Source organism: Colias croceus, chromosome 21 (genome assembly GCF_905220415.1).
Source record: "Colias croceus chromosome 21, ilColCroc2.1".
Lineage (NCBI taxonomy): Eukaryota > Metazoa > Arthropoda > Insecta > Lepidoptera > Pieridae > Colias > Colias croceus.
This window is the reverse complement of record NC_059557.1, coordinates 3,895,857-3,913,526: the sequence shown is the minus strand read 5'-3', so window position 1 is coordinate 3,913,526 and position 17,670 is coordinate 3,895,857. Positions and strand designations below refer to the sequence as shown.

The 17,670-nt window shown below is 32.2% G+C and overlaps 1 protein-coding gene across 1 annotated transcript; it reads left to right on the top strand.

The window, feature by feature from the left end:
* Positions 1 to 181: 181 nt before the first annotated feature.
* Positions 182 to 16,287, top strand: LOC123701283 (transmembrane 7 superfamily member 3-like). Its single transcript, XM_045648705.1, has 9 exons — positions 182 to 565; positions 1,401 to 1,727; positions 2,815 to 3,074; positions 4,235 to 4,406; positions 4,916 to 5,083; positions 5,470 to 5,622; positions 5,910 to 6,170; positions 15,113 to 15,272; positions 15,627 to 16,287. Exons 1-9 carry the CDS (start codon positions 490 to 492, stop codon positions 15,691 to 15,693), a joined length of 1,644 nt encoding a protein of 547 aa, XP_045504661.1. The 5' UTR covers positions 182 to 489; the 3' UTR covers positions 15,694 to 16,287.
* The last annotated feature ends 1,383 nt before the right edge of the window (positions 16,288 to 17,670 follow it).

Sequence of the window (17,670 nt, the reverse complement as noted above, 5' to 3'; positions counted from 1 at the left end):
TGTGCTAAAATGTACGAACTGTGTTTTCAAATATTTCTTTTTAAGATATTCCACAACTAAAAATAAAATCTATAGGACTATCTCATTCGCACGTTTGTTGACAGTTGGAAATAAATAAACATTCACTCGTTCATTGCGCCGGTTAATCATTCGTTCTGTAAGTGACATTCACACAGGTGACAGTTCAATGCACAGTTCAATGTAGGTAAATTGAGAGAATTATATTTTCACGTTGTTGATTGTGTGTGGATATTTTATTGTTTATATTTTAAGTTGAAACCGACTATAAAATAACCGCGTGTGTTTGTTAATGATAAAATCCAAGTTTTTTTACTGTTCTGTGTTTGTTGAATGTTATGGGAATTTTTAAATGTCAACATGAACAGCTGATCATAACACATCAAATTAAATTAGTCGATTTCGATACATAGGTGCCTTGTTAATTGTTATGAGTATGCTTATTTAAAAATAATCTATATACCATTCAAAATGTTGTTATCAGTGATTAAGTGTAAACTTGTTTTTGTTTTTATATTATTCACGGTGAAAAGCAGTAACGGTCTAAGTGAGTATAATATTTAATTTATTTCACGAAAACTTACACATTACATGTTAAAATTTTGTCTATGTAAAAAAATTAAGTTTCTTTGTTGCATAATCATACATGTTTTTCTTTTCTTACTCCAAGTGGCAGTGCAATGTGTCAATGACATAAAATTGGATTTCTAAGACCACAAATCCAGGTGGCTTCATTTTACTTAGAACTTATTGAAATAACATTTTAAATTAAGAACTGCAGGGTACTCAAATATGCACATACTCTTTGAGTTCATTGTTCATTTAAAAGTGATATTTTTAAACTGCATTACATACAATTAAAAAATATGGACATAATTAACAAATTTCCTAATAGAAATCACCATAAATAGATTAAAAAATCTACAATAATATAATTACTTTCTACCTCATGGTTCGACCAAGGAACTTAGGTGTAGTAACATCTTTAATGTTCGCTGCTAATTAATTTCACTTCAGTTTCTCTGGTTAATTGTATATGGTCGCATTAGTATGACTATTTTCATAAACTGATTGAGTTCTCAAAAACATTTATTGAAGGTAGTTTAAAATCTTTATAAAATAAAGTTATACTAAGAACACTATATCAATAAGTTGGAAATAACTGGATTATTTTTATTTTCTGGAATTGTCACCAACATTCAATTAAAGTCACAATTGTATTAATGTGTAATGAAATTTTGTTTCTGCCATGCATATGTTACATAAATTACACAAAAAATTATAAAGAGAGTGCATTATGCAATACAAAACTCATGGCCTGTTTACAACGCCACCAGTGACATATATATAAGTTCAGAAATGTAAACTATTTGTCTTTTCAGATGCCACAACGATTGTCCTAAACAAAACTCTAACATGGGAAAACAAAGAACTGTACAACAGTTTTATAATCCTCAAAGCGAATTCCACACTGCAAGTCAACTGTGTGAATGAAAATTTGAATATTTCCTTCATAACGTTCCAAGTTCATAGTCACTTGTATAATATAACTCTGTATAACACAACTAATGTGTACGGGTCGTCTGTATACGGTACCAATGTTGGATTATACAGTGCTGTTATACCGAAAATCGATACGTTTTTTATCATGAACCAAAATGAAATTGATCTTAGAGTGCACATTTCTGTACATGGATACAATAAATATGGTATGTTTTATTTTTATCTAGACTTATTAATTAGAACTGCAGTTAATTATTATTTGTTGTAGTTATAATGAGTGTGACTAATGAGAGTGATATAATTCCTTATTTTTCTGCAATAAATTTCTTTAGCTATCAATTGTAATGCCTGCTTTAGCGTCTGTTGTTCCTAGAAAATAAATTATCTTTTTAATTCCCTTATAGGTACGGATTGTATATAATATATTAAAGATTTCAAAGAAATACATTATAGATAACACTTATAATATTTTCGGTAACAATTGATTTCGATTTGATTGGATTCTTAGTCTATGGATGGACAAGGAAAATGTCTGCTTTTATTTTATCATATTCAATTACAACTCATCCATTATTAATTAGTATCTATATAAAAGCATTTTAAGTATATAAGATAACAGATTCCATTCTCCATTAAATATAAGTTTAAAATTATTTGACATATTTTTTTAGTCACTCTATAAGTCTACAAATATAATCTGTGTTATGTGTCTCTTATTAAATTCAAATTTATTATACAGTGCAACTTAATCAACAACATTAGTATTCATGCAATAAAATTAATAGTAATTTTGCAAAGTATTTGATAATAGTTTCTTAACTACAGATATATTATATGACAGTTTTATCCACAAGAATGCTACATTTGATCTCACTCTCTACGCCAATCAATTATTCATTGGCTAGCGTGCCAACTCAGTTGATACAATGTTACACTTTTTGTTGTTATGCTTCAGGTATTAAAATAGATTCAATTTTAGTGCAATAAATGTGATTTAATTCTGTGTAATGCAAAAAAAAATCTTAGTCAATTTAAATAATTTATACAAATTTATTAGGTAGATGGTGATGTAATTTGACTCCTTATCTTTAAATGTTCATTTTGAAAACTAGTCTAATACTTTTTTTTAAACCTGTTTTTTTATTATGTATTTCTAAAAACCTATAGATAGGATATTTTCTTCATTAAATAAAACACATTTCTTTATTTTTTTATGTATATTTATTATATTAAATTAATATAGTAGCATAAAAAAAATCTTTATTCTTAAACTAAAAACATAGTCTTTTTCAGACCCTATTCCCGGTGGCTGCAACATGGAGTTTCCAGTACCCATATCGCCTTATCTACGAGCAAAATATAACACAGATTATATTCTAGTCGATGCAGCGCCAGCTAAAGACCCCATAGATGACGAATGCAACACTACTGACAAATTAGTGATGCTATTTTACAAAATGTACTTGCCAGAACAAAATTTCGATCCGAATGTCTATTTTGAGGGTATTCGGCAAATGATGACGTTGGAGTACATTCAGAGCTATGGGGAATATGTAAGATTTTTTTTTCAGACAATGATAATTTAAAAGTTTATGATGGTGCTAATACTTTTATTTATTAATTAGATACAGTCAAGCATAAACCACTGCATTGAGTGTGAATGAATTCGTCACGCTAACCCACGGAATTAAACAATGCCGTTATCAATTCATATTGTTATCAGTTTCGTGGTCGATTATGCCATAATCTGTAGGTACTAAAAATGTCACATTCTTAAAAGATGTTTAAGTTCTCTCTTTTATATCTATAGTTCATGTTAACCCAACTCAGATGAAAAAAATAGTTCCATTTGACTAGGGATAACACTTTAATATGTAGCATAAAAAATCATAGCTTTTTAAGAAATTATAAAAAAAAATACTCATTAAAAATTTTCGGTTTAATAGTTTTAGTACCTTATGATAAAGTATAAACAAGACTACCTACGGTTTTCGAACGCAGATACGAATTATAAAGTACGACAATATGCACTGGGTCTGGGGAAATCATCTCTTTTATGATCGGTATTAACTATTAAGTAATATTATGATGTGAACAATTTCATTTGTAGTTGGCAACATTTCCACAGCAAAGTGATTTGAATGTATAGTGTCGTGTGCCAACAAACTGGTTACGATTTGGCCTTTTCCCTTATCAATGTTAACATCGTTTCCTTATGTAAATCCTGAGTTTTTGCTTAAAGTCTACTAAAATATAAATAATTTTCAACGGATTTTGGTCGCATTTGTATGATTTCTAGTATTTTCATTCTAATTGTTGTTTTGGTACAAAGAACAATTAGTAAATATATCGCCTTTAATAATCCCAAAAAGCAACGCACTAGGAAGATTGCATTTTTTGTTTTTGATTTGATGAGAACAAATAACCAATAAATGAGAGTTTGAATTTTTTAGTGCTACAAGGATGTTTTGGCACGTTTAACGAAATTCGGAGCTAATGCGGTTTTGATTTTTCCCTATTTACAGTTTATGTTTTTGTTATATGCCATCAAGTATGCCATTAATTACTGAAAATATGGTCTATCTATATAATTTAATGCAAATTGCACCGGCAAACCTAGTTCACACCAACTACTCTGAAAGTATCATCCAAATGCCAAAAGATTCTTGTACTGCTATAAACTATCGTGTAGTTCGACCTTAACAATTTCTAGGTCCCCGACAACGGTCTGCACAACCGTCGGATGCTAAGCGCTTACCCCGGCGTGGGGTCCATATACGTGGCGATAGCGTTCAGTGCTGTCAACACTAGCGCATATTCGGTGTATGTGCCCACGTATAGTTACGCTTGTGACCCCTTGGTAGATGGCGATTGTGAGGTTTTCGGTAAGTTCGGCATGTGAGGATGTGTTTGGTCTAAGGCCTAAGCCCTAGAGAATGCTTCTTTTTTTTCAACATTCGAATCTTCAATGATATAGTTTCGTCTAAATATGATCTGGGGTTATTAAATAATATTTATTCGAGGATTCAAAATTTTAAGGTTATCCAGAATAGTTGGAAAAGATTCTCCGATTTGATCTACATAAAACTGAGCAAGGTTCTAATAAATTGTGAATGAACCATAGGCTACTCTTAGAAAAAATACAAGCTTTAGCAAAATATTGCCTGGGATTTAAAAAATCTGGATAACACTTTTCAAAGGGTAGAGAAGAGAGAAGCATTTTTTAGAACTCATTTAATTAACTTTACCAATAAAAGACTTATATTGTCTTCTATCATTTACTACATTTATTGGTCCTGTACCAATTAAAACCAGTTTACTTACTTTACGTATACGTTATACCTTTATAACGAAGACCAAGAAGGTAAGATAATAAACACTTATAAATTTTCAGATGACGCTCTCTCGCAATTAATATGTGCATGTCTACTGTTCGTTGGATTGTTTGTCTGTTACTTCGGACACAGGTTTTTTAAGACGGAAATGTTCTTAATCGGACTTGTAAGTGGTGGTATTGTGACATACGTTTTGATAGCTTTAATGGCCGATTTGACTAGACCAGGTGAGTTTTTAATTTGTTATAATATTATCTATAATCTAACTTTTCAGGAATTATTCGGATCTTGCTACTTAATAAATGTTTGAAAAAAGTAATATTTTAAAGTGTTTCACTTCTTAATTTTTCGATGTTGCTATAGTTTCGACTATATTAAAATTAACATCGAGATAATTGAACTTTTTCTAAAGCTATAATAACGACAAAATATTACGTCTTTTTATATAAAATTATATTATATAAAAAGACGTAATATTTTGTTGTTAATATAAAACCGATCTTCTATGGGATTATTGCACCTTCTCTGATGCAATTTGGCACAATTTGAGCAAAACCATGCTTGACTCTGCCATTAAAAGTTCTAGAAAATTCCAAATGTCAAATCTTTGCAGCTCTCCTGGGAGCATCAATACTATCGGGCATGTGTTTTGGCGCGATATGGTTGTTGTTCTGGTGGTTCTACGGTATACCAGTTCTGGCTGTGTTCCTGGCAACCCTGGATGTTGGGTTCTTATTCTCTGCTATTATATATTATGGATTGCCAGGTAAGTGCGCTTTGTGTAGTTGTGTGGGTAGTTGGAAAATTTTAGTGTTTTTTTTAGCAGTTTTAATTCAAGATTTGCATTTATAATTTTTTATTTATTTCAATATTTACTTATGTAATATATTATGTTTACATAGACAATAATTCTGAAAAAAAAATGTATAGAAGTAAAGATTTGAATTACACACATATTAGTCAAAATGTAAATTACAAAAAGCCATTTCATTTATTACTCAGAAAACGTTTTTCGTTTCTACCTTCATTTGTTTATTTGTTATTACTTTCTAGGTGGTCTCATAGCTCTCGAATCGGACGTAAACTTCTGGACGCTTTTCATATGCATCATGCTCATAACGTCCCTACTTCTCGTCTCTATGACGTTCCTCTCGAACATTCTATGCTGCGCCATACTCGGCGCGTACGCGGTTGTGTACTCTATGGACTACTACTTAGGGTCCAATTTGAAGTACATCATCATCAATACGATTCGACGCGCTGTAGTGCCGAAATTCAATAGGGCTGTGCTGTCGCCGCCGTTTGAGTGGAATGGTGAGTTTTTTGAGTTATTTTTTGGTGATTTTTTCAGGAATTTTTGGTTGTGGAAATATGCTTTTATAAATTTTTGAGTGAATTGTTTGATTGTTTGTATTGAGTTGTAAAATCGTGATTTTTTGAAAACATAATTATGAAACTTCACAAAAAGCTACTATTACAAAAGTTCTTACAAGATTCATTTTTTATAATAGCCATTTTTATAATTAACTGGCTGTGCCCTGCGGTTTCACCCACATTGCTCCGGTCTTGTTGGTCTTAGCGTGATGATATATTCCTCGATAAAATAAAGCCTTCCTCGATAAATGGGCTATCTAACACCGAAAGAATTTTTCAAATTGGACCTACTGTTGCGTTTACAGTTTGAGCATCATTCTTAATTATTATAATTTGAAAGATAATTAAAAAATACCTATAAAATATATTCATCAAAAACTATTTCTATATACCTATGAGTTGGAATAAATAAACCTGATTATTAATAAAATAAAACAACGTGTATCTGATTGCGAACGAGAGGCAAGTATTTAATGACTAATGAGCAAGAACGAATGAACCGATACATTGATACAATTCATACAGTCACAAAACGAATTACATTCTTCACTCTCTTATTCACTAGATGACGTAGGTTTCATTTGATGTCCATAGATTAAAAACAACACCCCCACTACATCACATGAAACCAAATACAACACATACAATACAATTATAAACAATCATTAATTCCCAGAGCTTTAATACATTTATAATGCTTGCTTGCACAAAGTGATTTTGTAAAAATATCAGCTGGCATATCGCTAGTACACATATATTTAATACTTATAATCTTATTTTCAACAGACTCCCTCAAAAAATGATATTTGATATCAATGTGTTTGCTTTTTCTGTGTAAGACATGATTAATAACAAGTTTTTGGGCGCTCTGGCTATCATTGTACAAGGTAATAGTATATGCTGGTTGATTAGTGACTTCAGACAACAATACTCTTAAATACATAGACTCTTTACAAGCTTCTGACATAGACATATACTCAGCTTCCATACTGGACAAAGCTACCGTTTTTTGTTTTCTACTTTCCCATGATATTACTCCCCCTGACATCATAAAACAATACCCTGTATATGATTTTCGATCAACACAATTATTGGCCCAATCAGCATCAGCAAAACCTAACAATTCAGAGCTACCTTTGACATACCTTATACAATAATTTTTAGTCCTTTTTAAATACCTAAGAATGCGTTTAGCATAATTCCAATGAGTGCTATTATGACAAGAATTAAATTGACTTAAGAAACTCACACTAAAAGTTATGTCAGGCCTCGTTAATACAGACAAATACATGAGACTACCAATCAATTGCTGATATGGAATATTAGTATCATTAACATTGTTATTTTTATCTATATTTAGTTTTAATTCCATAGGTGTACTGGCCTCTTTACAATTTAGCATGTTAAATTTAACTAATAATTCTTCAATGTATTGTTCTTGGTCTAAAGTACATACATTATTTTTATAATCAATATTTACTCTCATTCCTAAGCATTGTTTTACATTTCCAAGATCTTTAATTTTAAATTTAGTATTCAAAACTGAAATTAAACTATTTGTCTCTACTTTACTGTTAGAGTATACAAAAAAATCATCCACATAAAGAGCAACAATAACTTTTACATTGTCATGAAATTTAGTAAATACACATGGTTCTATATAACTTCTCTTAAAGCCTAATTCTGTCAAACATTGATCAACTTTATCATACCATGACCTTGACGACTGCTTTAAGCCATAGATAGCTTTATTTAATTTTACAATTATTTTATCATTATTACTATCTAAATTAACTTGTGGATGAGCCATATAAATATCTTCCTTTAAAATACCATTCAAAAAAGCAGTTTTAACATCCAAATGAGTAACTTTTAAATCTAATTGTACAGAAAGTGCAAATAACAATCGCAAAGTACAGTGACGCACAACAGGTGAAAATGTCTCATCATAGTCAATACCTGGTTTTTGGGTGAAGCCCTTCGCTACCAGACGAGCACGATATCTAACACTGTTATCACTATCAAACTTTCTTTTAAAGACCCATTTACACTGCACTAATGTTTTACCTTGAGGCACTTCACTCACTATTGTCCATGCATCATTCTCTTTGAATGCTTGAAGTTCCTCTTCCATTGCAGAAATCCACTATCTTTATCAGGACTTTGAAGAGCATGGTGGATACTGACTGGATCACTTTGATTCTCAGCATTCGACTGCATGCACAGGTTTGAATAACCATAACGCTGTGGTGGTCTCCTCACCCTCTTTGGTTCATCTGGTGGTTGAATCTCAGACACATCCTGCAATATAGCGTTTTTATTATTCATCTGGTTAATATCCTGTTTAGCTTCTTTGTCAGCAAATTCATCTATGTCTTTCTTTTCTTCTTTTATTTCTGAGATTTCCCCCACTGAAACTGATATTGTTTCATTCATGTTACTTTTTAAGTTTTCTTGAATTATGACATCCCTGCTTACTGTCACACATTTCTTAACTGGGTCATAAATCCTATACCCTTTCACATTTTCAGAGTAACCAACCAGTATATGTGGTTTAGATTTAATATCCCACTTTAATCGCTTTTCTTTTGGAATGTGCACCATGGCCTGGCTCCCGAAAATACGAATGTGACTAAGATTAGGTTTCTTATTAGTCCAAAGTTCAATTGGTGTCAAGTCTTGTAAGCCCGAAGCTGGTGACCTATTTCTAAGGTACACGGCTGTGTTTACCGCTTCAGCCCAGAACTTTTTGTCTAGTTTGGCATCAAACAACATGCAACGAGCCCTTTCTACTAGAGTTCTGTTCATACGCTCACTGATAGCATTCTGTTCTGGAGTATAGATATTAGTTTTCTGATGAAGTATACCAGCGTCTGCCAAGTAACTATCAAACAATGTATTACAAAATTCCAGACCGTTATCAGTTCTAAATATTTTAATCCGCTTATTCTGTTGATTTTCAACTAAAGCTTTAAACTCTTTAAAATATTTAAGTGCTTCATTCTTCGCTTTCAAGAAATAGACAAAAGTCATGCGTGTGTAATCATCAACAAAGATTAAAAAATACCTGCAGCCTCCAATTGAATTCACCTCCATAGGTCCACACACATCCGCATGAATGATGTTAAGTACTTCACTACTTCTGGTACCAACATGGTTAAACGGTAATCGTGACTGCTTTCCTTGGCAACACACAACGCACGAACTTTTATCAACAACAGCTTTGTCATTAAAGTCAATGCCCACAACTGCACCATCTTTCATTTTGGTGAGGTCTTTGCTGTTCAAGTGGCCCATCCTTCGATGCCACAACTCACTTTTTCCACTGACAGTCGTTGAGAGCCAACAGCTGTGTTTATTTTCTACAATAAGTTTATAGACACCGTCGACTAACCTTGCCTCTCCTATTATCTGATTTTTACTGTTGTAGATATAGCAATGATTTTTTTTGAAATCCACTCTGTTTCCATTTTCAATTAATTTACTAACAGATAATAAATTCGTTGCAATACTTGGCACGCATAACACATCTTTCACTGTGATATTATATCTGCTTTTCGACGTAATCGTAACAATATCAACATCACCCGAGCATAATACAGCCATCACTCCATTGTTAGCCGCTGTAATTTCCTTTATACTCGTGTTTTCTGATGGATTCCGAATATTGTTCACGTTCGAGGTTATATGCACACTTGCACCTGAGTCTAAGTACCAATCATCTTTCTTGAAGTTTTCCCGTAAAAATAATGCAGAAAAACAATTTAAGTTGTTTGTCATCGCACTTTTCACTTGTGTACACTGATTTTTGAAGTGCCCAATCTGTTTACAACGATAACACTTGATGACTTTCTTTTTGCTATTGTTAACATTTGACGTATCGCCATCTTTGTTGAACGTGTTTCCAATCTTACTGAATGATTTTGATCTTTGATCGATATGTCGACGCCCTCTAGTGTACAACGCTGTAGTTTCCGCCGAATCATCATTCCCGGTCAAATCTAATAATTTGGATTTTACAACATCCGCCGTAATGGCGATCCCTGAATGTTCAATGGCCATGAGCATTGGAAAATATTTCTCAGGCAATCCTGCCAACATTAAACAACCAATCCACTCATCATTCACCACAAAACCCGTTCTAGATAATTTCTGCCCGGTTTCTATTATTTGAGTAATATAACTTGTCATTGAATCCGATGTTTCGAGACGTATTGAAATTAAATTCCTTAATAACATGATTCTTCTCGAAAAGCCCGCGTCATCAAACATCTGTTGTAATTTCTGCCATAGTTGTTTAGTAGTCTTAGCATCTTTAATATGTACATATAACGAAGGATCTATGGTTAGAATCAACTTGGCTTTCGTCATAGCGTCTTCCGTAATGGCGTCGCCGGTTCCCTCAAGCTTGACAAATTTTGACTTTCCTTCAAGTACTAATAGGTTTTCAGCGGCAAACGCCCACTCGCTATAATTTTCTCGGCCTTTTAGTTTTGGCACATTTGCAATAAAGGAATTTGTACTTGAAGCCATATCTGTTGATCACACCACAACGCCGCGCCACGTGCAACAGGGATGAAAAAATTTTTTCACCGTGATATATGACGCAATCACTTTCTAATCACTGATGCTAACTAAAAAACTATAACTTTACAACTTTTGATAACTAATTCTATGGATCTGGGCCCATAACCTATTAATAAAATAAAACAACGTGTATCTGATTGCGAACGAGAGGCAAGTATTTAATGACTAATGAGCAAGAACGAATGAACCGATACATTGATACAATTCATACAGTCACAAAACGAATTACATTCTTCACTCTCTTATTCACTAGATGACGTAGGTTTCATTTGATGTCCATAGATTAAAAACAACACTGATAAAGAAAACAATATCATCGAGTCCAATGACCGTGAGTCATAGTTTTGTTTATCAGTGCTTTAATTAACTATATCCCGAAAACAGTGTTACCCTCTGTCTGACTTATTTTTATATATTTTTAATACATTAAAGTTTAAAAAAAATAAGTATTTTATAGTCTTATGATTCGTACAAACTATAATAAATTGTAGAAGACTATCTGATCCATGTTTAACGCAAAAACTACTGTATGTATTTTGTTACAATTTGTATATTAGATTCTTATACAGGGTGTAATCGTTAAGTGTGCACAAGCGATTATTCCGTAACTATTGCAGATACCAAAAAACTTTAAACTGATATCGAAAGTACTTAACCTAATGAGTAAAATGGCCATAATAAATTTTTAAAAATAAAACGAGAAATATCCAAAAATGTTACATTAAACGCTCCCATACATTTTATTTCCCATACATTTTGTATTCATAGCAGATTTTCGAAGTGATGTCCTCATTGTGCAATACAATGAGGAGCTCTATTTACAGTTTGTAAATGAACTTCCCTTCAAATTTGCGAAGTAATTTAAGCAGAAAACCAAAAAAAGAAAGAAAAAGCTAAAATCTTTCATATTAAATGTACTAGGTTGATCCAAAAGTAATGATAATTAGGTATTTCCTGTGCACATAAAAATATAAAATAAATGTTTTTTGCTTGCTCATGTAATCACAAAAAAATCATATCAACAGGCCACGTTTCCAATTATTTACATTAATTTGAATGTGAACCGTGCGTGCCAGAATGTTTCCCGACGAAAAGAAGAAACAACGATTCGACATGTAGAGGGTAAATTTCTAAATTTTTAATGATATCAGGATAATTTTTTGTCACGTTTTGTGATCATGGACGTTACCCGAGTTCACCATATTTATGCTGAAACCAAAAAACAATCAATGTCCTGGATGCGAGCTTCCAAAGTGACGATGAAGAAATTCAAAGTGAAAATCAGTAGGTTAGATTAAAGCGGTAGTTTTTTGGGACGCTGAAGGAATAATTATGGTGGAATATTTTAAAAAGGTAGCCACTTTATTGGGCTCTTACTAAACAGACCAAATTAAAAGATTGCGGTAGGTTAGTAAGGAAAAGAGACATGGCAAACTGCGGACCTGAACGCTGTTTCACCAAGACAACGCACCAGATCACAAAGCGTCAGTTGCGATGGCTGCCATTCAAAACTCGGCATTCCAAATGCTTGAACACCTACCCTATTTTTTAGATTTAGCTCTTATTTACTTTTATCTCTTTCCTCGGCACAAGAAACACTTTCTTAGCAATAAATTATTTTAAGACGACAGCGAAGTGATGGCCGCGTGGAGGGGTTTTTGTGGATGAAGTCAAATTTTTTTTTTTAAGTTTAGGAAAAAAAATATTGAAGTATATTTTCTAGTTAGAAGACTATCTAGAGAACTACATAATTATTATAACTGTAATGACCTTGTTTAATATTGATTATCATTACTTTTGGATCAACCCATGTACATGAGATATTCGTATCTCATACTAAATGTATGGGAGGGTTTCAAGTTAATTTTTTAGATATTTCTCGTTTTATTTTTAAAAAATTATTATGGCCATTTTACTCATTAGGTTAAATACTTTCGATATAAGTTTAAAGTTTTTTGATATCTGTAATAGTTACGGAATAATCGCCTGTGCACACTTAACGATTACACCCTGTATAGCCAAATATATGTCAAAGATATTATAAAAAAGTGTTGCACACCAACGCATAGTCTACGATAGATGATAAAGTAAGATGGCATGTATCAACTATAGTGAGCGAAAATGAGACAACTGATGTAAAATAAGGCTAATTAGCCAAAAATAAGCGATCTACACCTTTTACCTATAATATAATTAACTATATGTCAATATAGCTCTATTAAGGGCCGATTTTTCAATGCCCAGATAAACAGCTAGATAGACTTTATTCTTCAGTTAACAAAATATTCAATTTTTCAATAGACGAATAGGACTTATCTATCGAATAACTACGTTATTTGAGGAATAAATCTATCTGCTGCTCCAACGGCCAGATAGCGTGCTATTCGACGATTAGACGTTTGAGTTGACAACTGACGCGTCAAATTTGGGATATTTTCGTATGTAATAACATAGAGCGTAGAATTTTTACAATAAAGCCTCTTTCTATAAAATAATTATCAATTAAATCATATTGAAATTGATGTTTTTGATAGTACCTACTGATGATCATGTCATTGAAAATTTGCCGGACGCTGCCTTTATGTCGTTTCCATCGTAAAATATATAAATTTTAACACAAATTTAATCAAAACTCTTTACTCGAATCAAAACAATAATCAACAATCATAGAACACAAGATAAACTTAAAATGCACTCCTGACGTGAGTCATAATGACGGTTGTTGACATATTGCAAGTTGACTCTATCCCGCTCTAACCTGACTAATTTAATATGTTTGTTTCGCCACTCCAAGAGCAGAGCTGCCAATATGGAAATATTTGGTCAGATAGTTATTCATCAAATAAATCACGATTGAAAAATAGGCGAGCCGTTATGAGTTAGATAAGCAATTGAATAAATCTATTCGAGGGGTAGTTATTAGACTGTTTATCTGGGCATTGAAAAATCGGCCCTAAATAGAAAAAAATAATTTGATCCGCGCACGCGCATATTACATTACAAGTCGCGAGCACAACTTGTTGTAAGATATAAGTACTAACGGCCTTACTAATAAAAAGTTAAACAATGGATAAATTACTACCATTTTCTGCCATAGCTGTGTCCTGGTCTGGCTCACATGAAACATCAATCATAAAAACGAGACAGACTATTGCAATAACTAATCCGTAATCCATTGCATAGCGAATGGGTAACATTTTGTTGGGTATAGTAAGACCGCTAGAATTTATAAAGCCAAAAAATGCAATCAAAAATATTTATCTGTTCAATCAATCCATACTAATATTATAAATGCGAAAGTAACTCTGTTACTCAATCACGCCTAAACTACTGAACCAATTTGCATGAAATTTGGTATGGAGATATTTTGATACCCGAGAAAGGACATAGGCTACCTTTTATTGCGAAATATGTACCACGGGCGAAGCCGGGGCGGACCTCTAGTTAAAAATAAAAAGCTCTTTCGGCATGTCCACACTCATGTATTACATGGAATTTAATTACCACCGGTTCTAAAAGCAGTTTTTCAATTATTATTATTCCTATTATGTTAATTCTCATTCTAACGCCTCTCATCTACGTTCTAATAAATCTGCAATTTGATACGAAAGCTAAATTATAATATTACTAGTTTCTGCTGCTCTAGCTGTGCCACGCGGTTTCACCTGCGGATGAACCTGCGGGTAGTAACAAGTTTTTCTATAGCATACCTATGAGAAGCTACATCACTACCAAGTATCATAAAAATCCGTTTAGTAGTTTTGCGTAAGATATAATAAAATCGTTAATATCTTTAACATTGATAATTTATTATTATTATTCCACGAAGAACAATTTCGCAAGTTTCAGTTTGCATATTGTATTGAGATTTCTTCAAGCGTGGAGTGAACCTTCTAGGGAAGCATTCCATCTAAGATCACATCTTAGCTTACCAAGTTACCATCAGGCGAGATCGTAGCCAAGAGCTTTCCTTTCTTACAGTATCTAATGTTTACTTTTATAGCATTCATTTGCTTTGTAAATGAGAATTTTTTATTTAAAAAACAGAAAATAATCGAATTGTCCTTTAAACACAAAACTTAAAGAGTAGAGGAAATTCGATTGCTTAGCTGGATTCACGAGAGGCAGTGACCTTGGTTTGGCAAACAACACGTTGGTTCGAATCCTGCCTCTGAATCGGATCTTTTTTTTTCTATTTACATTATTATAAAAAATTTACAGTTTTGTTAAATGGTCATTCGAGGCAACTTTCTTCATTAGATTATACAACTTTTCACACATTTTTCGTATTCCAGATTCCTTAATATCGCTCCTCTGGATAGCGCTGGTTATATCCGGTTTCCTGTTCCAACACTTCCACAACTATGGAAGGCCTCCGTTCCCGCCGCCGCCCAGGAGTGTAAGACCTAGCATGCCTAGGTCAATGTATGGTACCACGGGTCCTAGGAGTGGACGGTAAGTTGATATTCGTTGTATTCTTATAATTTAATTTTTTTTTTATGGTTCATATTTTCCAATGCAATTTTTCATATGATACTAGTTTACTTTCTAGAAATTAGGAAATATCAAATAATGACATCATAAACAATTTGTCAGATGTAATTTAAGTATGTGATTTGTGTATTGTAATGAGAAATTGTTTAGTGAACCTACTGTTGTGAAGGAAATAATAGTAATAATAATTCAGAAAAAAAAAATTGTAGGTGAAATGTAAAACTACCGCCATATTTATATAAAGTACTTACCTATATTGTATAGTATATGTCACCTTTTTCATTGTATACTCAAAAATATATTTTTTACTTTCAGGAATCCCCACATTTCACGTCTGCCCAGAAGCACGGTCATCACTGAGAGATCTGCATTATTGGCGTAAAGAAACATTAAAATTATTACCTTTACCATTCCTTATCCTATAAAAACTATATATTTAAATTATCTTATAAAAATTGCCAAAAGATAGCCAGACGTATGAACTTTGTATGTAATTATTAAACTATCTCTTTCTGTCAAATGTATCTTTCATAAGAGTAAGAGAGATGGCTAGATAGTTTCTGCGCAATCGTAAGATATAGTTCTGAATTAGGATATTTTTATTCTTTCTTTTTCTATACCTTTTTTCACATTTTGTATCTAAAGTAACACAGACAAAACGAAAGATAATTGAAATTGGGAATGTGTTACATGCATTTTTTTAATCACTTTTTATATTTTTTTAGCGCCAGAAAATATGCCATCGTATTTATGGGCTAATATCTCATGAACTATCGGAATTTACTATATATTTAATACTCCTATACAATATAACCTAAAAATATTATATTCATATACTTAATACTTTAAGTAGATTCACGTCTTCACGATGCTCGAAATTTATGTAAAATTATTAACCAATAAATTCAGATTCATAATATAATTATCTCATCTATAATATAAAAATGAATCGCAAAATGTGTTGATAAGCGTATAACTCGAGAACAACTGAACCGATTTCGTTAATTCTTTTTTTTATTACATTTCTTGAAGTACGAGGATGGTTCTTATGGAGAGAAAACGTAAAAATGTACCACGGGCGAAGCCGGGGCGGACCGCTAGTTATAAATAAAATGAAATGTTAATGTAATGTAAGTAAGTATATAAAATAGCAATTAATGTCAGTAAAATATTAGAAATACTTTGCTTCATGTACGCGGAATTATAAGACTGAATGTAATTGTTATGTGCTTTCTCTTTCTGACATATCGGAATTTGAAAGTGTGGGAGTGAGATGGCGAGATTTTCAAGGAAGGATTTTATTTTGCCTATAAATAAAAGTTAACATCATATCTACTTAGACTATACGTATTATTCCCTAGAAAAATGTTAAAAAACATATCACGGCTCTAAACTTAATATTATTTAAAGACTGCTTTTGTGATCATGAATGTGAAGCTGTTATATTATATAAGTCCAAAATCCCAGTGATTTAATTTTCATAAAACATTTTCATCACATTTCTTAACTTTCTTAATAATTATTTTTGTGTTGACAACGAATTTATAACCTCAAACAACCAAATACTATCCAAGCATTTCGTGTTCAATGTGTATGTTTTATTTATTTATTCATAGATTAAATTAAATTAAACAGACATGACAATATAGAACATGTTAATTTTATTGTTACTTTTAAGACCACACATGTCAAAGACGGACAAAAGATTCGTTCGAAGGGGGAACAGATAATCTAAACCAATTATAAGCGTTGATTATCTGTGCAATTGTTTATTTGAAATGCGAGGGAAATGTAGTTGTGTTTTTGATAGATTTCCGTCGCAGTATAATATATAGGTTGTTTTCTTTAGTTTTTAAGTTGCAAGTGTTTGTATTTTTTTGTCAATGAAATAAAGCACTTTATCTGATAAATTTTTTTCATTTCAACATTTGTATAAACTTTTACTTTATTTGAATACTATTTAGAATTGAGATGATTTTATCATGTTAATACGTCAGGTGTAAATTGACTGTAAAAAATCAACTTTAGGCACTTAGATAAATATATCTTATAACAGCTGTTTTGAATTTTGAATTTTATTTTTATTGCTTAAACCACACGCTGTATACGAAAAGCCATACGCCCCAACAAATTCGAGATAAGTTTAATGCCTACAATACAGAACATTTAATCCCATCCCATTGTGCGTCCCTTGCGTAAAATAGGGGAATGCAGTTGTGGCTCCCTATATAAAATGCGATTGGGATTATAAAGAGCCAACACGCAAAATTAATACGCACCGCCCAAATATAGTTAACAGAAACCGTTCCACACAACGATCAACGATTTTAGATACTAATCACACTTAGTAAAGTCTATT